This window comes from Barbus barbus, assembly GCF_936440315.1.
Source record: "Barbus barbus genome assembly, chromosome: 6".
Classification (NCBI taxonomy): Eukaryota; Metazoa; Chordata; class Actinopteri; order Cypriniformes; family Cyprinidae; genus Barbus; species Barbus barbus.
In genome coordinates, this window is record NC_136734.1 from 31,669,862 (window position 1) to 31,694,275 (window position 24,414).

At 36.3% G+C, this 24,414-nt stretch overlaps 2 protein-coding genes across 2 annotated transcripts; one reads left to right on the forward strand and one right to left on the reverse strand.

Moving 5' to 3' along the window:
* Positions 1-2,156: 2,156 nt before the first annotated feature.
* Positions 2,157-6,995, reverse strand: LOC306871369 (VIP36-like protein). Its single transcript, XM_079419229.1, has 8 exons — positions 6,769-6,995; positions 6,060-6,178; positions 5,810-5,927; positions 5,633-5,715; positions 5,393-5,554; positions 5,025-5,139; positions 4,321-4,440; positions 2,157-4,220 (listed from the first exon to the last, which is right to left on the reverse strand). Exons 1-8 carry the CDS (start codon positions 6,971-6,973, stop codon positions 4,078-4,080), a joined length of 1,065 nt encoding a protein of 354 aa, XP_079275355.1. The 5' UTR covers positions 6,974-6,995; the 3' UTR covers positions 2,157-4,077.
* A 13,759-nt stretch (positions 6,996-20,754) lies between these two features.
* LOC306871290 (T-box transcription factor TBX3-like) lies at positions 20,755-24,132 on the forward strand (the record flags this gene model as incomplete). The annotated part of the gene is made up of 7 exons (XM_079419103.1): positions 20,755-21,050; positions 21,218-21,485; positions 21,767-21,913; positions 22,055-22,131; positions 22,626-22,759; positions 22,971-23,506; positions 23,718-24,132. 7 exons carry the CDS (start codon positions 20,755-20,757, stop codon positions 24,012-24,014), a joined length of 1,755 nt encoding a protein of 584 aa, XP_079275229.1. The 3' UTR covers positions 24,015-24,132.
* Between the last annotated feature and the right edge of the window lie 282 nt (positions 24,133-24,414).

The following is a 24,414-nucleotide window of genomic DNA, read 5'->3' on the forward strand; positions in this document are numbered from 1 at the left end:
AACGTCTGTAGCCATGAAATCATTCGAAAGACTGGTTCTGGCTCATCTGAAGGACATCACTGGACCCTTACTGGACCCCCTGCAGTTTGCCTACAGAGCAAACAGGTCTGTGGATGATGCAGTCAACATGGGACTGCACTTCATCCTGCAGCATCTGGACAGACCAGGGACTTATGTGAGGATCCTGTTTGTGGACTTCAGCTCTGCTTTTAACACCATTATCCCGGAAACCCTTCAAAATAAACTAACTCAGCTCTCCGTCCCCACCTCCGTCTGCCAGTGGATCAACAGCTTCCTGACAGACAGACAGCAGTTAGTAAAGCTTGGCAAATTCACATCCAGCACTCGAACCATCAGCACTGGAGCTCCTCAGGGCTGCGTACTCTCCCCACTGCTCTTCTCCCTCTACACCAACGACTGCACATCTAAAGACCCCTCTGTCAAGCTCCTGAAGTTCGCAGACGACACCACACTGATCGGCCTCATCCAGGACGGTGACGAGTCTGCTTACAGACAGGAGGTTAAGGAGCTGGCTGTCTGGTGCAGTCTCAACAACCTGGAGCTTAACACACTCAAAACGGTGGAGATGATCGTGGACTTCAGGAGAAACCCCCCTGCTCTCCCCCCACTCACCATCATGAACAGCACTGTGACTGCAGTGGAGTCATTCAGATTCCTGGGCACCACCATCTCTCAGGACCTGAAGTGGGATATTCACATTGACTCTATTGTCAGAAAGGCCCAGCAGAGGTTGTACTTTCTTCGCCAGCTGAGGAAGTTCAACCTGCCACAGGACTTACTGAAACAGTTCTACTCTGCCATCATTGAATCCATCCTCTGCACCTCAATAACTGTCTGGTTCAGCTCAGCTACCAAATCCGACCTCAGAAGACTACGGAGGGTAGTCCGGACTGCTGAGCGAATCATTGGTACAACCCTCCCCACTCTCCAAGAACTGTACTCATCCAGAGTGAGCAAAAAGGCTGGTAAAATCACTCTGGACCCCTCACATCCAGCACACAACCTCTTTGAACTTTTACCATCTGGTCGACGCTACAGAGCTCTGAGCACCAGAACGACCAGACACAGGAACAGTTTCTTCCCTCAGTCAATACATCTCATGAACACTCCATAAATAAACGTAAAACACACAACTAATACATTATCCATTCACCACACTCACTTATTTTATTTTCTCATTTCTAATTTGCACATACTTGACCTGTACATACATAGTCGCCTATATTATATATTATATATTATATATTGTGTATTTCTTATTTTTTTTTTGCTGCTTGTACATTGGTCATTGGCTATTTCCTGTTATTTTGTTTCATTACCTGTGTCCTGTCCTGTTACTGTCCTTCTGTTGCACTGTGGAGCTTCTGTCACTACAACAAATTCCTTGTATGTGTAAACATACTTGGCCAATAAAGCTCATTCTGATTCTGATTCTGATATCAGTAAGACTTACAGTGATTCTGACTGTTGAGGTACAAACCTCAGAGTGTCACCTTTCAAAAGAGACCAACACCATGCACATAATCCAAATGGTTCAAGAACAGAATGCAATTTACTTTGGGTATGCCTTTTTTAGGCGTTTTAAGCAAATTTTACAGGATCTGGAAAGGGATAAAGAAGCTTGGGTTGCATTTTAATTTCACCTCACTTGACTTGAAGGTGATGCACTATAACATTGTTTCCCATTAATAAAATATATACATATAAAACATAAATAGTGGTGTGATGGATCGAGATAACACAGGAGAAAAATATGTCTGGAAATGAGTCTCAGCTCTCCTCCCCCTCTCAGCTCATTATCTTGCTTACATTATCCTCAGTTTTGGTTCCTCAGACTGAAATGAGCCATGAACCTCTCCCTCATAGGACAAATAAAAACAACACATGGAAGAAAACTGACTCAAGCCATTTTGTAACTTAAATAAATTGTAATATATTGATTTATTTAAATTTTAAGTTGCAAACATTAAAGGACCTTGAAATTTAAGCTATCAAGCAGGAATTATATGTGCTCAACAAAGAAAAACCAACAAATTATCAGATTCGTAGAACAAAAAAATGAGGAAGTTTAATCTACCAGGTAGCTGAAATTATCCACACACTGGAAAAATACAATCAGACCAGGTAGCAAAAAGCTCTATCAAAAATATATTTTATTTTCCATATGCAAAAGTGACAAACGTGCAAAGTGTCTTAACAGACCAAGGAGCACACGTTTCAGCCCATACTTACATGCTCCATCATATGGAAATATTGAAAATATAAGATATTTTTGATAAGATCTCAATAAAGACCTGTTAGTGTTTAAAGCTGTTTGACATTTAAAAGAGTTTCTGTTATGTTCCAAGTTTTTATGGTTAGTTACCGTTGTGCTGAAGAATAGAGCTTGTGATTGTGGATGGCTACATCAAGTTATGCTCAACACTGGCCAGATAAACCATTACTGCACTAATGTTGACGAAAAGTAATTCATTATTGTTTGTAACGGCAGATAAACTGTTAATTTAAACTGGAATACATAAGTTTAGTTGGTTTCAGGGCCATCTCAGTTTTTTTCTTTTTTGGAGTGATCAACTTAAAATTTGGAACTTAAAGTTCCTATAACTCGGTGTAGTTTTAGTTTAGGCTATTTTCAGTTGTCATAACTCAAAAAGATTGATGCAAATTGCATTTTTTTTTTTTTTAACAATACGTTTTTAGAGTGTATACAGATAATTATGGGTTGTAAAAGCTATGAAAAAAGCTCATTGTAAAAAGTTATTCCTAACATTTTATCTTCAGTCATGCTAAAAACTTGAGACGAGTTTTGAGTTGTCAATACAAAACTTTATCCAGTTATAAGATAAACTCTGAATGTTTAATTTAGACTTTTCAACATTCAATATGTTGGTGACAACCATGAAAATATCAGTTTGTTACAGCAGCTTGCTCAATCACTGAGCTGATGAGAACAGCAATGCAATCTCTCCCAGTATAAAACAATTGACAGTTGCACAACTGTAAAGAGCAGTGACTAGAAGTGACAGGAAAGACTGGAACATGGATAAAAGCAAAACCCCTTGCATATCTTTGCAATAGTGCAATTATTGGAAAAATCAGGAACTATCAAACTGCTGCACCAGCTTTCCATCTCTGCCTCTTTCCGGAAGATTTTAAGATACAGTTACAGACACGTCATAATTTCTATGTATCAGCACATTAAGATTATTAAATGTAGTATTCAAATAAGGCCATGAAGACATGAAATATAAAGGTTTAACACAAACTAAGTAGTTAAATCGTGACAAACCAAAGTAACTCCAGATAAGCTACATATAATCAAGCAGTTCAGTGCAGCTTTTGATACATAAAACAGGATCACATATAACAAAAGACATCATAAGTACCTATATGCATTACAAAACAGACATTTGGGAAAAAAATATTCTTCACATTCACACTGATGGTTGTTACTGTCTGTTTATAACTGTACAGTTGGGCAGAATTACTTATATAAGGATCAAAATCAAATTTAATCAATTTTATATAAGTTAAAACATGACTGCTGACAGCTGATGATATGATCGTGGCAGATGGAGGTCAAGGTCAGGTTGATGTTCGTATTTTCTTGATTCATTTCTGTCCAATGGATAGAAGAACACAAGGGCAGTGACGTTACAGTAGACAACCTGAGAATACAACAGTTTGTTAAACTATTGTGTCTCTGTATATGCTGTCACACATGGTTCTCTGTACTGCCTCTGAGTGAAAGGCCAAGGTCAGTGTAACTGGTACAAAAAAAACAGCAAACGCACACAAAATCCAGAGAGACCTTCAAAAACGGATGCACACTCTTTCAAATACACTTGAACAGTTTTTTGAGATCATAATCATGATTGAGGTGGTTGCTTTCCACTTGGAGAGGTCAGGTATGGCTTTTAGTTCAGCGTTGGCCTTCAGGTCCTTCCTGTTGGTGGCAGAGGTGAGGACCAGAATTGGCCCATTGCAAAAATGCCAGTCACACTCACGTTGGATCTCTCATCCCATTTCCTTCCTGTCACTTGCTCTTCAATTTGCTTAGTAGAAGCGTTTGCGGCGGTTCTCTTTATAGTGATTGAATAGAAAGAGAATAACCACAACCACTACAACCAGCACAACGACCGAAACAATGAAGAGAAAGAAGGTGGTGATGATGCTCCTTCCTTCATCCTCCACAATAACTGTGTAAAGAAAACATAAGAAGTTGTAAGATACAAACATTTATACTTATCTGTAAAATATCTTATACTGAAATGAAAAGAAGGTGTAAGTTACTATTACCATTAGTGTCCACTCGGTAGTCTACACTAGGCAACGTGATCTCCTGCTGGTCCTCTTCCTCTTCAGGACTCCGTTCCACTGTAAGCTCATATAGCTTGAAGGAGATCAGGTCATGGTTATCTAGAAACAAAACATGGGAAAAATGTATAAATAAAATGCTAGTAATTTCTATCAGTTATAAAATCACATTACACCTAAAGAACACAAACCACCATGTTTCCATTTCCACGAAACAACAACATTATTTTACATCTATTTTATATTATTTACCTAAGTATAGTAGCAGTGATGGGTTTACTGGCCCTTGTTTTAATCATTTCCATCAAGTAATTTTCAACATTAGAGATGTGGAGCCCTTGAACTTGTAAATGTAAACATATATTTTATTATCTATCATGTTTTTAATGTAAAATGCATAAGAGCAAAAAGCCTCTCCAGACACTCTTTTTTTGTGAACACAGACATATTATATTGCTCTTAAAATGGATTATTATGACTGCTGCTTCAAAAATATAGGGGGAACTGATTGAAATCTTGTTTAATAATACAAACTGATATTATACACAAGTTTGTTTTTTAATTAGTGTAACACTAATAATTCTATGGGAATTTTAGGATTGGCCTGAAGTGAGTATACTACATAAAGCCGTTTGCATAGGCTCTGAATATCTGCTGGAATAAAATAGAGTGACACTGGTCCAAACCTGATAAATCTCCAGTGGCCGATGAAGCGCCGAAGTAGTAACCTTGTGGCAGCCTCACTCCAGGGATATCCAGGCAGTCCTTCCACTCTTGCTTCCCCTCAATATCCGTCATCACCTGAAAGGCAGAACAGCAAATGAAGGTGCATACAGAACTAAAGGGTGCTTTCCAACATACTTCTAAACCTTAAAGTCTATCATCAGAATATTAAGCAACTTTCCTTAAACTCTATCATCAGAATATTAAGCAAATTTAACCTCTCCCTTGTTATGAGCATCAGCTTAGCAGTATGAAAGACTGGTGTAGCAGTGTATGCATGTATTTGTCTTTAGCTGAACAAAGAAACACAGAATGTAAAGATGTTTCTTACTGTGAGTCTGTTCTTCATGTATCTGATCAGGAGGAATGTGTCATATTCAACATTGCGAACGTGAGCAGCGCAGCCACCGAGATCAGTAGTCCGTCCGTCACGGTCATGATCATATGCAACACTCCCGTTCCCGACCATTGCAGAGATAAAAGGAAATGTTCTCTGAATGAGAGACAGAAATTAAACAGGTTAGATTGTTTTTAACAGGTGAGAAAAATATGAATAAAAGTGGTGATATACCTCATGCTGCTTGTCATCATTGGGATAAGTGTCTACAAAAACGCCCAGACCTGTAAAAAAGTTTGTGTTTCCAAACACTTGACCTAGAGGAAAACACAAAGAATAAAAAAAATTGCATCATCGTCATATCACGGAGAACCAATATTTTGAAGATCTGGAATATTGATGATCTCTTACCATTTTGCATTCGCTCTTTTGTCAGCCATATTGCAAGGCCGTCCCCAATCAGGTTCTTCTTGCCCTCACCATGGATCTTAAATTGTACTCTGAGCTCCCAGTCCCTGAGGTAACAGGGCTGCACACACAAACACACAGATGAACGAGCCTGCCTATTACTCATCTCAAGAACCTCTTTGTCTAAAAGGGTGCCGATTAACAGCTTTGTCTAATAGGTGGTTTTTCAGGTTTTCTTGTCATACAGACTCACTATACGACTCCATACAGCTCCTTGTCTGCTCTGCAAGTCTGGTGTCAGCCGTATGTGTTCAGGCATGATCATGGTGTTTCCCATGAACTCCCAGTGTGAGGAGCTGGAGGAGCCCAGTCCTGTGAACATACATCAACATTTCACACAAAACGTATGCATACTTTCTCATATATATGCATGCATGCATATATATATGAATATATGAGAGAGAGAGAGAAATAAAACATATACAACATTTCACTGCATCCCAATTAAAAAAAACTGCTTTCTCTTTCCTTAATCCTTGTCTATCTTGTACTAATCTGAACTGAACTTGAATTTTGTATAACGAGCACTTCCGGTGTTTATTTGCCCCTGTATGGTGAACGCTAGTTGTATTCCTAAACTGTTAAGTCGCTTTGGATAAAAACGTCTGCTAATTGAATACTATACATGTAATAAATACACATTGTTTAATAAAGCATGTGAACCGGGATACCTAGAACGGTCCTGTACTTCCGCCCTGTTGATTTGTGCCTAAATCACTGCAGCTGCGAAATAAAACTGTTACGAGAGCAAGAAAAGGGCAACAAACAATACCAGAAGAAATAAGTTAAAGGACACAGTGCTAACTCTAAACCTGTGGTCTCACTAGTTGACTTAAAAACAGGTGTAACTTTATGCAGGGCACCGGTTTAATGTCACTGAGGGAACAGGAATGGACGCTTACCTTGGTATGGTTTACTCAGAGAATACTCTCGCTTGAGAAATTCGTAAGTAGCATCTTCATATGTGTTTTCGCCTGAGCTACCACTCATAAAAGCGAGTATTAATATTAATAACGCAGATAATCTAATTTTGTTTGCTAGACTGTACGGTAAATCCATTACTGTTGTGTAAATATTCCCGTTCAACTTCATCACGATGGTCGCCATTTTTCCTCCCTCACTTCAAAATGCCCGCCCCTTGCCGCTATTCGTCTGTTTTCATTCGTGCGCTGCAGTAAGTGGTTTAGAATATTGTCAATCATTTTTTCGACCAATCACCGTTTTCCATGCATTACGCTTGGCGATTATGTGTGCCAATAAAATAAGTGAATCTTGAGAAAATATAATGCTAAAAGGTTATTTAAAATTCTATTTTAAATCTGAGTTCTAAATCTAAACTTAAATCCAGATGTTTATATATAATTTACCTATCTATACTATTATGCAAATTGTCATATCCCCAGGCTTGTTTGTTTAGCAGATAAGCAAATGTTTATTCAAATAAGTTGAATTTTAAGATCACACTTTTTACTTCAAAAAGTGCTCCACACTGGCGTATATTTTGGCTTTATTGTGTTTATTTTTTTAAGAAATTGAGAAATTTTGACCTATAGTTATTTTAAATCAGCATACAAAATCTAAAAAAAAAAAAAAAAAAATTAATGTCAAAATAATCCACATTTTTAACATAGCCTAAGCCTAATTTGTGTACATATATAGCATAAGTCGCCTCTTAAATCGGATAGGATTGGTTGCTTAAGGAGAAATCGATCCGCACAAGGCATAGAAATGTAAAGTTCTTGTGGCAGAGTTTCAGTTGTGAACAGTCCATGTCCATTTATTGTAGTTAATAAAATAAGTGCCTAAAGACTCGATAAGCAATTGATTAAACGTGCTCTTCTTGCTACGGAAGTAAACTAGCACACTCACTGCTGCAGTCAGACACAATGATGAATTATCCTAATGTTATATGGTTTTTGATTATTATGAAATAACTGCAATCCATCTTGTAGAGAGGCGTTTGACATTTCAAACTGTCTGCAGTTTAATTTACTCTCCACTCGAGGACTGGAATTGCTCACACCTTTTTGATTTACAGAATTTTTAGTTCAACTTCGATTATTATTAGTTATACACTCTGCACACAAATCCTCTCTACTTTTGGATTTCTTAAACGCAAATTCTTCCTGTGGCACAAATCTACACAGATTTAAAACAGAACTGCAGAATTTAAAGGAGGGAATGCCTTTAGCATGTGAGGAGGTACCTACAGCTGAAGTTAATAGAACTGCATTTTAGCCCAGCAGTTCCTTCAGCTGTTTCAGAACATGATGTCTGGCCCATTTTGGTGGGTGTTCATGAAGTTATTAGGTTTCCTTGTTGAGTCCAATCTGTAACTGTATACAGTGGCAGGTCGCACTGACTGTGCTAGCAGACAGCATGCTGAACTAAAGTGTGACTTGGAGTTTGATGGGCTCTTTAGACTATAATCAGAGGGAAACATGTTCACGCCTAAGCTGTTGTACCTAATCAAGCAAGAAAATACCATTTATCCCAGCTCAGGTTACCTCTGCTCTTCCCACACACTCTGTTTTCCTCTATCAGGCTTATGAAGGCTTGATTGCCAGCACTGTAATGAGTACATCCCAGTTATGCAAGTAAAACTAAAATAAGACAGTAAAAATAAAAAAATAAATAAAACGAAACTAAGAAATTACAGTGAATCAACAGTATTATTTAAAATTATATATTTATTTTACTTTATGTTTTGATATATGTTTTACAAAAAAAATTATAATTTATAATATAAAAATATATAATTTAGAGATTTTATTAGAAAGTTCGGCTTTGCATGCATGTTCTGTCTTATCAAGTGAAGTGTTAAGTGAAGTGACATTCAGCCAAGTATGGTGACCCATACTCGGAATTCGTGCTCTGCATTTAACCCATCCAACGTGCACACACACACACAGCAGTGAACACATACACACCGTGAACACACACCCGGAGCAGTGGGCAGCCATTTATGCTGCGGCACCCGGGGAGCAGTTGGGGGTTCGGTGCCTTGCTCAAGGGCACCTCAGTCGTGGTATTGAGGGTGGATCAATTGGCATTTACAGTTTTTTTTTTTCTCAAATCAAAGCTTAGAAAGAAAAACTGTCGCAGATTAATTTCAATGTAATATTCTGACCTTAAGAAGGTTAACAAAGTGTAGAAAATATTTGAATTAGTCAAAATTTTTCTATATATCACAGACAGAAAACCAAAAGTGGAATATATCACTACTATATGTGCATCAAAGTAAACGTAATGTGTGACCCTGGAGCACAAAACCAGTCTTAAGTCGCTGGGGTATATTTGTAGCAATAGCCAAAAAATACATTGTATGGGTCAAAATTATAGATTTTTCTTTTATGCCAAAAATCATTAGGATATGTAAATATCGTGTTCCATGAAGATATTTAGTAAATTTCTTACCGTAAATTTATCAAAACTTGCTAAGAACTTAATTTGGACGATTTTAAAGGTGATTTTCTCAATATTTAGATTTTTTTGCACCCTCAGATTCCAGATTGACTGTTTTTCTGGTCCAGGGTCACATATCATAACACAATTTAAAAAGAGTTTGAATCTTTGAATCATGAATCTTTGCTTTTTTGATCCTTGCATTTCTCTTTCTATGTTAACCAATCCATTATTAACATGTCTTTTCATTCAACGAGACACAGAAGGTGTAAAACCAGTCATGGATCACGGTACCAGAAAATTCATAATGACCAGTTTCTGAGCAAAGGTATCCCAATTCAAAGTATGTTTCTCATTCTGGATTACAACAGACGGATCTGCTATCAACAAATTTGGAATCAACAAATTCAGTCAGTCTAGCCAAGACGTTTTTCCTCTTTCTTGTTTCTACATTCAGTTATATTGATTTTGACACATTTATGTGATGTTTTCCTAGAAGAGAAGTGAGACAATTAATGCAGATATGGGTTGAGTAAGGTTTACCAGTAAGTAAATGTTCACACACAAAAGTTTAACCCTTAAAATTCAGTAAGTAGCAGCTGCTTCACTGGCCCTCATTCAGTGTAATCCATATTTGTGAGGTCAATATCACCTGCTGTTTTCATACTCCATCGCCAATTACTCAGGCTCCATAATCCTGAATTTGAAACAGATCATTTCACAGCAGGCTGCACCTGTTCATATAGCACTGAGTTCGCTGAACATGTTATAACGAAACGGAGGGTTTTAAAGGACGTCTACATTATAGAAATGGTAAGTCTTTGGGATATATTTATTTGAAATTAGGCTACACTGAGATATGGTCCACCTATGAATAATTTGATCATAAACAAGCCTTATTTCTGTCACAGGAATATCTGCAGTTTGTACAGGTCCTTTTCAAAAAATTAGCATATTGTGATAAAGTTCATTATTTTCTGTAATGTACTGATAAACATTAGACTTTCATATATTTTAGATTCATTACAACACAACTGAAGTAGTTCAAGCCTTTTATTGTTTTAATATTGATGATTTTGGCATACAGCTCATGAAAACCCAAAATTCCTATCTCAAAAAATTAGCATATCATGAAAAGGTTCTCTAAACGAGCTATTAACCTAATCATCTGAATCAACTAATTAACTCTAAACACCTGCAAAAGATTCCTGAGGCTTTTAAAAACTCCCAGCCTGGTTCATTACTCAAAACCGCAATCATGGGTAAGACTGCCGACCTGACTGCTGTCCAGAAGGCCATCATTGACACCCTCAAGCAAGAGGGTAAGACACAGAAAGAAATTTCTGAACGAATAGGCTGTTCCCAGAGTGCTGTATCAAGGCACCTCAGTGGGAAGTCTGTGGGAAGGAAAAAGTGTGGCAGAAAACGCAGCACAACGAGAAGAGGTGACCGGACCCTGAGGAAGATTGTGGAGAAGGACCGATTCCAGACCTTGGGGGACCTGCGGAAGCAGTGGACTGAGTCTGGAGTAGAAACATCCAGAGCCACCGTGTACAGGCGTGTGCAGGAAATGGACTACAGGTGCCGCATTCCCCAGGTCAAGCCACTTTTGAACCAGAAACAGCGGCAGAAGCGCCTGACCTGGGCTACAGAGAAGCAGCACTGGACTGTTATTCAGTGGTCCAAAGTACTTTTTTCGGATGAAAGCAAATTTTGCATGTCATTCGGAAATCAAGGTGCCAGAGTGCCAAAATGCCTGAAGTCCAGTGTCAAGTACCCACAGTCAGTGATGGTCTGGGGTGCCATGTCAGCTGCTGGTGTTGGTCCACTGTGTTTTATCAAGGGCAGGGTCAATGCAGCTAGCTATCAGGAGATTTTGGAGCACTTCATGCTTCCATCTGCTGAAAAGCTTTATGGAGATGATTTCATTTTTCAGCACGACCTGGCACCTGCTCACAGTGCCAAAACCACTGGTAAATGGTTTACTGACCATGGTATTACTGTGCTCAATTGGCCTGCCAACTCTCCTGACCTGAACCCCATAGAGAATCTGTGGGATATTGTGAAGAGAAAGTTGAGAGACGCAAGACCCAACACTCTGGATGAGCTTAAGGCCGCTATCGAAGCATCCTGGGCCTCCATAACACCTCAGCAGTGCCACAGGCTGATTGCCTCCATGCCACGCCGCATTGAAGCAGTCATTTCTGGAAAAGGATTCCCGACCAAGTATTGAGTGCATAACTGAACATAATTATTTGAAGGTTGACTTTTTTTTTTTTTTTTTTTTTTGTATTAAAAACACTTTTCTTTTATTGGTCGGATGAAATATGCTAATTTTTTGAGATCGGAATTTTGGGTTTTCATGAGCTGTATGCCAAAATCATCAATATTAAAACAATAAAGGCTCGAACTACTTCAGTTGTGTTGTAATGAATCTAAAATATATGAAAGTCTAATGTTTATCAGTACATTACAGAAAATAATGAACTTTATCACAATATGCTAATTTTTTGAAAAGGACCTGTATATCTCAGCGCAGACATTAAGAACACCTTCAGACATAAATTTTGATGCTGTTTGAATCAGAAGCCGTAATTAGAGGCAGGAAAGGGATCTGCTTGAGGAACGATGGGCCACTTTGTGCTGAAGTGTCCTCAAGTGCGCCTCTTCTTCCATTGAGGTGTTTGTGCTGACAAAAGAAAACGGAAGAGAAAGAGTACATTTCCTTAATTAAATAGCACCGCTCCAAACCCATCCTCATCAGAATGTCTCTCTCACTCAATAATTCACACCAATGGTGATTCCTTAAGTGTCTGTTAGACTGTGAAAGTGCATGTTTTTATTTATTTAATTTTGGCATTTTAACGGTATGTAAAACATTCATTGTTATAGAATGAAATAAGAGCTATGTAAATAATATAAAAGTAATTCTAAAATAATAATTGCAATTGCATCTTATTACATTCATAATTTAAATAGATTATAATTTAAAATATATATAAAACTCTGGTTAATCGGTTAACCTGCTGTTCAGCTAAGGAATATTAGTATAATATCTCACTATGGTTAACACTTATTCCCTGAATCATCAGACATTTATTCACTCCAGATCTGATGTATTCTCCCAGAGGAAGCCTCTTCTCGCCCATTATCTGTCTGCCGATTTTTACTGTTGACTTTGATCAATATGCATCATTAACATTAAAGCAAGCCTGTCGGTCGCTTATTTTATTTATTTATTCTATCATACCGATGAATGTTGTGCTGACTGTCCTTTGGCTGTCTGGCTCTTTGACTTTTTTCAGGGTAGAAACTTCAAATAAGGCTTTTTAATGTTTTTGAAAGATGTCTTATGCTCACCAAAGTTGCATGTATTGGATAAATAATATAGCAATACAGTAAACAGTAATAATAATGAAAAACATTATTACATTTTGACAGCATTGTATTTTAATATATTTTAAAATGTATTATTTTTAGCAGTCATAACTCCAGTCTTCAGTGTAACACGGTCCTTCAGAAATCAGTCTAATCTGCTGATTTGCTGCTCAAGAAAAAAAACAATATCAGTGTTGAAAGCAGTGATTAATATTTTTGTGGAAATGTGATAAATTTTTTCAGGATTCTTTGATGAATAGAAATTTTAAAAGTGTAGCATTTATAAATCTTTTGTATTATTAATTTGTCTTTACTCACATTTGATGCAGTCATGCTTTAAAGAATGCAACTGATTTTAACACAAATAATATTTTCAGCTTTTGTAAAAGTGATACATCACGCATATGTTCATTTTAGAGCCTTACAAAGAAAGCGTTTCCACAAATTTCTATGGAGAGCCACTTCAAAGAGAAGACAGTTTCCCTCTCAGAGTCTAGAGAAGAAAAGCCACTGCTGTGCAGGGACTGAAACTAGAATAAACGGGATGTTGGGAGACAATTGTAGGTTTGATGACAGATTCACAGGCAGACATGACAAATTCCAAACATTTCTCAAACTCTTAAATCCTACTGTGGTCTGAGTTAGACATGAAAACCTTCGTGCATGTGGTTCTGCACAACACAGAACAGAAGATACACAAACACACTCACGCATGCAATGATCATACTCACAGATGTCTTCAAAGCCAAAAAAAGCCATGTCTTCAAAGCCTCTTTTTTTTTAAATAAAATTATTCAATCATTAAATTCAGAGTTAAAAGTATTTTTTTTTTTTTTTTTTACAGTTTAGGTTCCATGTCTGACCTTAAAGAATGCACACCAAAACAAATGAAAGGTATAACGGTAATCATTGCTTTGCGTTTCAAGAGCTGGACACAACTATGTGCTAGTTGACTGGACCTTCACAAACAGAATATTAAGCAAGGCTCTTATTTGTTTTTATTCTTTAAAAAAAGTAAATAAATACATTCAGCACATACAACATTTGTAAAACAACTACATTAGCTATAATTAAACAGGTACCTTTTTAAACTAAACAAATCAGACTTTTTTTAATGTAAATGTTTTAATAAAACTATAATATATTGAAAGCTTATGCCTTTCCGCCTTTGAGTTCTTCTTTCACAGTGTACTTTGTCCTGACCCATACACTTTGGCAAATAAACACACCAAATTATATTAGCAAAGGTTAAATAACACACCCTTGCAAAGGTTAAAGAAACATACTTTTATTGGCTTTATTGCATTGCAAAATCAATCCAGGCATTTTAATATAAAGGGAGTAAATCACTCGTCTAAAGCAAACATAAATAGAAAAAAATTAAATAAAATACAAGAGGCAAATAGAAGGGAATAAATTTTCACATATTAGAACTATTATCTTATTAAAAATATATGACAGAAGCCTCAAAGTCTTTCCGTATGACATGGAACAGTCTCCTCTGAAAAAAAAAGAGGTATAGATTGCATGAAATGAGTGCTATATATCCATAATCTTAAAACATGTCTTAAAACGCATTCAATCTTAACGGTACAATCAACTTGTTGAATTATTGGGTCTAACAAAATCTGAAATAAAATATTTTATAAAAATATATCTGAAGATATTTATTTAATATATATACTGTATATATATATATATATATATATATATATATATATATATAAATAACATAAGCAAATATTATTTAAAAATGTATAAAACAATATATAAAAAGTTTATCTCACATGTACATTTGCTTGGAAATACAGAGAGGAAGGATTTTTGATCTTGCAACAGATACAAAAGGGATATATCAGTAATGCTGATTTATATTTAAAGTACCTGATGAAAGAGCCTTTACAAAGAGATTTAATTCAAGGACACATCCAATAATAAAGTAAAAGTGTGCTATATATAATTGTTTAGCTACATATTCATTCAGCATTTCAGATTCTGTGCTAGATATGCTTTCTTCAGATTGTCCATCTGAGAACTAGTAAAATCACAAAGTAAAAACCTCTGCGGACTTTACTTTCAGTATACTGTAAAAAAACTTTACTGCTATAATGCTTACTGTAGTAATCTTCAGGACCCAGTACATACTTTTTCACCTGATGTACAGAAATATTTTGAGATTTGAAGAAATCTAAATTGAATTCAAATCAAAAGATTATTGTTCGTAATCTAGAAGCATCCATTCAAGTTCCTGAATATCAGATGCCGAATGACCCCCAAAGTAAACAAATGTTTACATCTAATTTAATTTACCGAAAAGCTTCCTTTATTTACCCCTTCCCTCTGTGTTCATTACCCAGATTCATGTTTAATACTCTAAGGACTACTGCAGCTTTTAATCACAGGTTTACTGAGCCTGGCAGACCTTTCCTAATCTACCAGAGTAGGTTTTCACTGCTTAGAAACATCAATACTGTCTTTTTGGCGTGGGTGTTCATGGGATTAGTTGCGTTTCAATGAGCCGGATCCCCTGAGCCTCACACAACGGCCCCCCAAAGAACAGATTCAAAGCCAGCTTTCCCCAAAGAACGTGCAAACTTTTACATTTTTAAAACTTACTTCAACAATGATCCCAGATAAGATACAGAGTAACTCCCATTAAATCTTTTTGATTTCACTTTTATTTATAGTCATTACACGCAGTGTAAAAGCCATCTTGGGATGGATGGTCAGCAAAGAGCTTAATTTGCATACATCAAATAAATAAACAAAAACACATACAAAAGATTTCAGCATTATAGCTATTATATATTTGCGCTTAATATGAGGCAGATTATGGTTGCCGTTTCTAAGCAAAGCCAGTATTAGAATATATAGTCTCAATGGTTCTTGAGGACCCACCTTCATCTGAATGAAAGTACATTCAACCAGTTATCATTGACCTCCTGACATCGATCAATGTTTGTGCAGGAAAAGTTTTATTTGATTCCCAAAGAGCAGATGTGGCAATGAAATTGATTTCTTTCTTTATCAAGTTCAAACACATAAGATGTTTTTCTCATTGCTTTGTACAGTGAGCCATTCTCAAATAATGAGAGGAAGCATTTCTCAAATAAAATTCACAGAAATAACCTTCAGAAGAGTATTTGTTGCCGTGAGTCTTTTTTGTTGTTTGAAAATACGGATCACAAAATAATAATAAAATAAAAAATTTAATAATAATAAAAAATTGTTCACCTGGGCTCTGCTGGCTCTAATTTATTTTCAGTATTTTTTTGTGGGAATAAGTGGGAATAAGACCTTGAACCATTAAAGATTAATGTAACAATAATAAATCCAACTGTAAGAATATCATGACAACACTATATTTTATATATATATATATATATATATATATATATATATATATATATATATATATATATATATATATAAGACAAATGTTTAGCTTTTTCAAATCCAAGTATTCTTTAAAAAGAGTAGCAATTAACCTGAGTGTGCTGAGAACCATTCTCAAAGGCTCAAATCCTTACTGACAGATCATAATATTTTACAATATTTAATTTAGTCAGAAACTAATCCTCTTCAAATATGTGACTCTGGACCACAAAGCAGCATGGATATATTTGTAGCAATAGCCAAAAATACAATGTATGGGTTAAAATGATCCATTTTCCTTTTATGCCAAAAATCATATAGGATATTAATTAAAGATCATTTTTCATGAACATATTTTGTAAATTTCTTAACATAAATATATCAAAAATAAATTTTTGATTAGTAATATGCATGGCTAAGAACTTCAACTTTAAAGGCTATTTTCTTAATATTTTGATTTTTTTGCACCCTTAGATTCCAGATTTTCAAAAATAGTTTTATCCCAGCAAACCATACATCAATGGAAAGCTTATTTATTCAGCGTTCAGGTGATGGAGAAATCTCAATTTCGAAAAATGGACCCTTATGACTGGTTTTGTGGTCCATGTTCAACATATGTGTTCTCATAGACTGACTCTCTGATCTCCTACTAAATATTTATTTTTCTTTTGTTATATATTATAAAATAATTCCTGTCATGGCAAAGCTGAATTTTCATCAGCTATTACTCTTCAGTGTAAAATGAATTATTGCAATATGCTGATTAGCTGTTGTGCTAATGCTAAATTGTGCATGTTGTGTTTTTGTTTCTGAGCAGTACCATCTATTGGAGAGCATGACGTGCTCCGTTTCAACTTCTCTCTCTCCTCACACCTTCTCAATGCCACTGTTTAACTACATTCCTCCCACCTCCACAGTCCAAACATGTCCAGTCACACCAGTCTGTTAGCGGCTGACTATTCATCACAGCCCCTCTAAATAAACAGCTGAGGTGTTTGAGAGATGGCCATATTGAGGCCACTCATTGCTCGTTCACTGGAGGAAAGTAACCCCAAACCCGAATCCCTTAGCCTTCACATCTGCAAACTGTTCGGCTCAAATTCAAAATGAATTGCTTCTTTTTACTGTTATAATGCTTTATTGAAATCCTTCTATCCAAGGTTGTCTCTTCAGCAACAGATTTGTGAGCCGAATGTTATCCTACAAACAAGGGGAAAAAAATTGCATGAACGAAATACAGACTGCTCATAGTGTCAAACAGTGTTTTTAATTATTTTAAAAGATTGCACAAAGCTTATTCAATGGTAAAATGCAAAAAAATGAAGCATTAAAACTTCACCGCTTCCCAAACACCCACGCCTCAATGGTCAGTAGCGGCTGGTGGAGCAGTTTAAAGCAACTATTTATCCTCGGTGTTAAGTTACACACAATGCCTGTTAGTGTTCTCACAAATATCAGACTGGCATCAGTGTGCTCTCTCTCTCCCACCACTCTCTGCCCGCTCCCTCTTTGAAGTAGGAATGATTGACAGCCAGGGTTGCTCCTTCCCCAATAAAGATTGGGTCATCAGTAGTGGATGGCCGCAGATGGCATATCTCTTATAATCCGGTGTATGGATCTTTCTCTGTACTCTCAGCCACCGTGGCAGCGCATCTGAACACAGGGCATAAAGCTGTCATAGAACAGCATCATCATAAATTCACAGATTTAGCCATTACAGGAGCAGAGCGTGAAATAATTGAAATGCTTTAGAATGTAGGCAATGTTCGAAAATAAAGCTGTCTCTCTGTGAGCAGAGTTTTCACCACCCTTATATTGATATAGATCAAGTGTTTCAATGAAATTGATCACAAGTGACAGTAAAGACATTGTTAAAAAATCTTTTGAACTTTATAATCATCAATAAATAAATAAAAATCACGCGCAAGACTGAATTCATGCAGAAACTGCAGCTTTGCCATCACAGGAATAAGTTACATTTTAAAAATATATTAAAATAGAAAACATTTTAAGTTGTAGTAATATTTCAAAATATGACTCTTTTTAATGTATTTTTCCTCTGACAAATGCAGCCTTGGTGTGCACAAGAGACTTCTTTCAAAAACATTAATAAATTTAACTTTTGAATGGTAGTTTATACTAGACTAATTTTGATGAATGACTGAAACTACATGGAATAATAAAACTTAACATTTTAAGAGAAAGGAAAAAATTGCACCAGACAACCTGAATTTAAATGAACATGTTAGGACATGTAACCCAGCACTGATATTGTGCTGATATATGTGACCCTGAACCACAAAACCAGTCTTAAGTCGCTGGGGTATATTTGTAGCAATAGCCAAAAATACATTGTATGGGTCAAAATGATTGATTTTTCTTTTATGCCAAAAATCATTAGGATATTAAGTAAAGATCATGTTCCATGAAGATATTTAGTAAATTTCTTACCGTAAATATATCAAAACTTAATTTTTGATCAGTAATATGCATTGCTAAGAACTTCATTATGACAACTTTAAAGGCAATTTTCTCAATATTTTGATTTTTTTGCACCCTCAGATTCCAGATTTTCAAATAGTTGTATTTTGGCCAAATATTGTCCTATCCTAACAAACTTATTAACAAAGCTTATTATAAATCTCAGTTTCGAAAAATTGACACTTAAGACTGGTTTTGTGGTCCAGGGTCACATATGTGCTGTCATTTGTACACTTATACAAAAACAACACAAAAGTGATGCCACAAGAGTACTAAAGTGCTGATGCCTTGAGCAGAAACGGAAATAGAACCTCATTAAAAACCTTGAAATGGAGCGTCTGATGGCGCTTCCCCATTACATGGACTGTCAAATTGGCGCCCTGAAAGTTTGGCCACATCCTTCAAAAACATCAAAGCTTGATATCTATAGACTATAGTAGGAGTGGTTTAGCTTTCAATATGTGATTGTAGACATCAAGAAAAGGAAAATGGTTTGTGTTAATTATAAAAAGTTACACAACTGATGGCTTCAAGAGGCTTGTGTCCTGCTGCTCTCACTCAGTCCACTGTGGCGTTTTTGAGCCTTCGTGGAATGTGTAGCCAAAACTCTTCTGCAATAAAAACGTGTAACTGAATACACTCACTAATCCAGCCAAGACAATCACATGCATACATCAGCTGAACCCACAGCCACTTCCCACTCATGTCACAGCATGATGTTATGGGACGGGATCTGGAAGCAAGAAAAGCTGGGACTTAAAATTGTATGAGAATTATGTAAATTATGTGAGGAAAGTGTTTCTCATGTTGGACTGTATTTTGTGGTTGTGCTGTTTGGTGCTTTTGTGTCAAGCATCTAGATTAGAGATGTAAGATTGATTACGGCTGGTCGTGTGGGAGGTGAGTGGGAGGGGTAATTTAATGCGACAGTCCTAAAGAGAGCATCAGTTAGGCCAATATATTTTTTAGTATGTTTGTTCTACACTGCCATTAGAACATGACTACTTTTTAATGTATAAAGTAACATCAGAATAACATCAGTTATTGCATGGGGTAAGCTGTCACAATGGAATCTGCCAATTAACAAATGTCAAGTCACCTTTATTTATATAGCGCTTTTAACAATACAGATTGTGTCAAAGCACTTAACAGTATCAAATTGGAGGATAGAGTATCAGTAATGTATAATAATACGATTAAACACCAAATTTTCAGTTAAAGGCATTTCATTACTGAATTCAGTGATGTCATTGTCTAGCTCAGTTTAGTTTAAATAGTATCTGTGAAATCAAATTGACGATAATCGCTAGAAATCAAGTGTCCCCAACTGAGCAAGCCAGAGGCGACAGTGGCAAGGAACCAAAACTCTCTCTGTGACAGAATGGAGAAAACAAACAAACAAACAAAAAAATGTCAACAATGAAACAATTATGAAACAGAATAACAAATCATGGATCATGAAACAAAACAGCAAAAATGTAAATGGAAAAATACAAATATATAAAATACAAAAATATATTTATACTGTAATGAAATAAATTATAGTTAATAAATTCTTTACATTTAGACTAAATCCTGAATTTTGTTTTTCATCTGCAAAACAGATTTTCGTTCAGATGTCCGAATTCCCTAAAAATATTTTTAAAAGCCTTTTGAATACACAAAATTAATCGGTGTAATTGGACTTTTGAGTTCACAGCCTTACAGTTAGTGTGACAGCTAGCCCCGATCTGCCCTATTTTCTTTATTCACAAGCATGAGCAACACTAAACTCTAGACAGCTGATGCTCCATTTGTATCAAATCACTTTGTTGCAGTTGATTCTTTATAAAAAAACAAATCGATTCACCACGCCCTTACGAAGCACAATTGGCTTGGATGTGTCCACGGAGCCAATCAGAAACCCCTGACTGACCCGTCCCGACAACAAACCACCATGCTGTCCTGAGATCCGGCATAAGGTCCCCAGGGATCATCATCTATGCTCGCGAGACCCCATAAAACAACCTTTACGGTCTCTGCAGTTGGGTTCTTCACTCAACAGGACAAAGCCATGAAAGCATGAAAATGGATGAAAAAGGCGAGATGCATTTTGACAAACTGTCTGCAACTTAGCCCACTGAACTCGCATGATTCCACATAAGCTGAAGACTTCAGAGAGGAGTTATTAGCTACATGCACTGTGAGGATGAAGTGATTATTTATGATGACATTATGAAATAACCCCACAAACAGCGCACGTTGAGATAATGGCGTATCACCACTTTATACCGGCCAGTCCTATTGACCTCACTATTAGTTCGATGCTTGGACAGCAGTCCCAGTTTTTTCCTACGGGATACGGGAAACAGCAGTTTGCGAACGTGCTCCATAACTCGGTTTGTCTGGCGCTCAAAGACGCCGCGTCCCCCGCGCACCTCTCTGTGGAGACGAGAGACCCTGGACTGGCACCTGAGGATGACCCCGTGGTTCACCTGGAAGGCAAGGAACTGTGGGGGCAGTTTCACAGAAGCGGCACGGAGATGGTCATAACAAAGTCTGGAAGGTAAGAAGGTGATTTAACACGACCAGTCTCCGCGTGGAGTGTTTAAAAAAGTTTTGCATGGACGGCTTTGAGCTATACTGTTCGTGCTGTTTAATTCTCTTAAGTGTTACTTTGTATTTTGACTTGATGTCTTTGTAAACAAGTGAAACGTCTTTTGCTTCTCTGAGGCGAATGTTTCCAGCATTCAAAGTGCGCTGCAGCGGCTTGGACAGGAAGGCGAGGTACATCCTGCTGATGGATATAGTCGCGGCTGATGACTACAGATATAAGTTTCACAACTCTCGCTGGATGGTGGCTGGAAAGGCCGATCCAGAAATGCCCAAGCGAATGTACATCCACCCGGACAGTCCTGCTACCGGGGAACAATGGATGTCTAAAGCTGTGACATTTCATAAGCTCAAACTGACGAATAATATATCTGACAAACATGGATTTGTGAGTATTTCATATCGTAGATGCGATTCACAATTTATGGACGACTTTTAGTGTAAATTTCTCCTCAAAATATTCTATTAGCCTATATTCTATTCTGTTTTCTATATGTTCTATTTCTGGGTATTTTTCTCTTTGTCACCAAGCAAGTAGCTAGCAACTCATTAAAGTTATTTTTTAACTTAAAGTCATTTTTCTAATTCTGTGCAAAAAAGATTTTAAAGAAATTTTGAACAGAAATGTTTCTTTTAATTATGAGTATGCAAAATGATTTTGTTTTGCAGACCATATTAAACTCCATGCACAAATATCAGCCGAGGTTTCATATCGTTCGAGCCAACGACATCCTCAAACTTCCTTACAGCACATTCAAAACCTACTTGTTCCCCGAGACAGAATTTATCGCTGTGACAGCATACCAAAACGAAAAGGTGACAGATTCAGATGTTTCATCAGTGACCGATTCAGATGTTTAATTGGTGACAAACCACATATTAGCCTAATAAAGTTGTAAACAATTTTCACAGCACTCAAAAAATGTTACATCTTCATTAATATGTTATCCTTTACAGATAACTCAGCTGAAAATCGACAATAACCCATTTGCGAAAGGATTCCGAGACACCGGAAATGGGAGACGAGAGAAAAGGTATTTTTTTCTTTCAGATTTATACCTATATACATTTCTAAAATGCATCTATTTTCCTTTTAAATTTATTTTTCCAGAACAAATTATATTATCAGCATACCGAATTGAAAAGTTGAACTGAACCATATTAATTTCAGAGTCTGTCCACTTTTGCTTCGAAGACAGCAGTACTGGAGCTACAAGAACACAAACTTGTGATCATATTCTCCAGCATGATCTGAGAATGATTCAAATCTGACCTTTGGAAAAAAAAATGTTCACAAGATCAGTATTCTAAATTTACTTATTATTTGACTAGAGCAAAATCTTTCTTATTTACGTCATGTTTCTTTGTCTTCTTATTTATATTATGCTTTTTTGTTTAATAAATTTTCTTTATTTCCAGGTTTAAATTAGATTTTAAAACCTCAGATTTTCATTGTGATCTTTTGAGCAGCACTGTCTGAAAATAACCATTTTAAAATCCACTGACACATGTATTTTTCCATAATTAGGAAACAGACGTTGCATCAGAGGTGTGATGTGGCACCAAAAAAAGCCAATGTGTTCACAGACGACTCGTCTTTTGACCAAAGATCATCAAACCCTTTAATTCAAGAAACAAATGTCGTTACATCAACTTCAACAGGTGTTCGGTTGTAATTTATACTAAATGTATATTTATACTTTATTATAACCTATAATAAATGTCAAACTGTTTATTATTGTAAGCAATTTTATACTTATGTATAAATTTTTATACTTATATTAATATTATTAATTTGCGTTTATTCTCTGTTTTATTATTGATATTATTTTTGCTATTCCTAACACACGTTTATGATGTATTTATTCTACAGATACGAATGAGAGTGACATTGATGGATATGGCGATGAGAAGGAAAGCAATGAAGATGGAAAGCATTCAATTTCTCAAGATGAGCAAAATTCTGCAGAAATCTCAACAACGGTGCAAGAGTCCAAGGATAATTCAAAAGAGGAGATACAAGGAGAAAGGAACATAAGGGTCAACAGCAAAGAAAAGCAGAGTAAAGAGGCTACTGAAAATTTAAACTTGGATAGAAAACATGCTGAACAACACAAGTTTGCAGATGATGTGACTGACGTTTCTCAGAAAGGGTCGCTCACTCGGCACTATTACATCCCCACTCCTGGGCTGATTAATTCTCTGTGTGTGCCGCCACATGTCTTGTCAAATTTATGCCAGTTTAATTATATTGGAACACTTCCATTTTTGGCATCTGAAGTGACTGGTCCTTGGTTAAGTAGAAGGTCAAATGAAAGGGAGGGTCAAGATTACACCACTTCAGTCTCATCCTCAAAACAAAGAGCTATTGTAATGCCTGATTTTCAGCAGCACAGAACAACCTCTCAGGTAGGTTGACAATTCATGATGATAGCCTGCTTGGTTGAATATCATTAAAAAGAAATCAAAATATTTATTGTAAATTAATATTAAAAAAATTATAATGTTTCAAAATAAAGACATGAAACACGCTAAACAAAATGTGTTTTATTAACTTTAACTTGCATGTAAAAATTAACAATACTAATAATAAAATATTGATTTGATCTGACGTTTTCAGGGTGTGTCTGTCTCAGCGCATGGAAATGTCTCATCTTATCCACAGAGTTACATGACCACATCTGCTGCCACATCATCTGCTGTATCATACCAGGTTCAAGGCTCCCCCTTTTTCAACGCTGGCTACCAATCCCGATGCAGACCCTACCCTTTGCCAATGTGGGTGCATGGCCGAAAAATGCCACAAACCTCAGTATTTGTACCATATGGAGAAACTGATACAAATGCGCATGCTGGTATTACAACTCCTGGATCAGAACCTAATGAGGATCAAAACACATCGTGTCGGGATCTCTAGAGATGCCTCTACAGGAGCAACAGCAAATTCAGCTGTAATGATGTGAATTATGGAATGGTTAGTCTATTGTATGCATCAACTGAAGATCAGAAGATCTGGATTAAAAATTAATATATACTATTTATTTTTTAGTCTTTATTTGCTGTGTAAAAGTGTGAAAATGTGTAAAATACATGGTTGCAGAGCAACCAAATAAATTTCATACAGTTTTTCTGTGTTTCTCCCATATGACTAGTATGCAACTCACTTATACTTTTTTTTTTATAAAAAACTGAACATTTTAAGCTATAGGCAATATCTAACAGTCCTAGATATATTGTTTCAATATTTATTTCAATATCAATTGTTTCTGACCTATAATTCAATTATTCCTATTTTATTTTATTCTCTTATTTTCTGA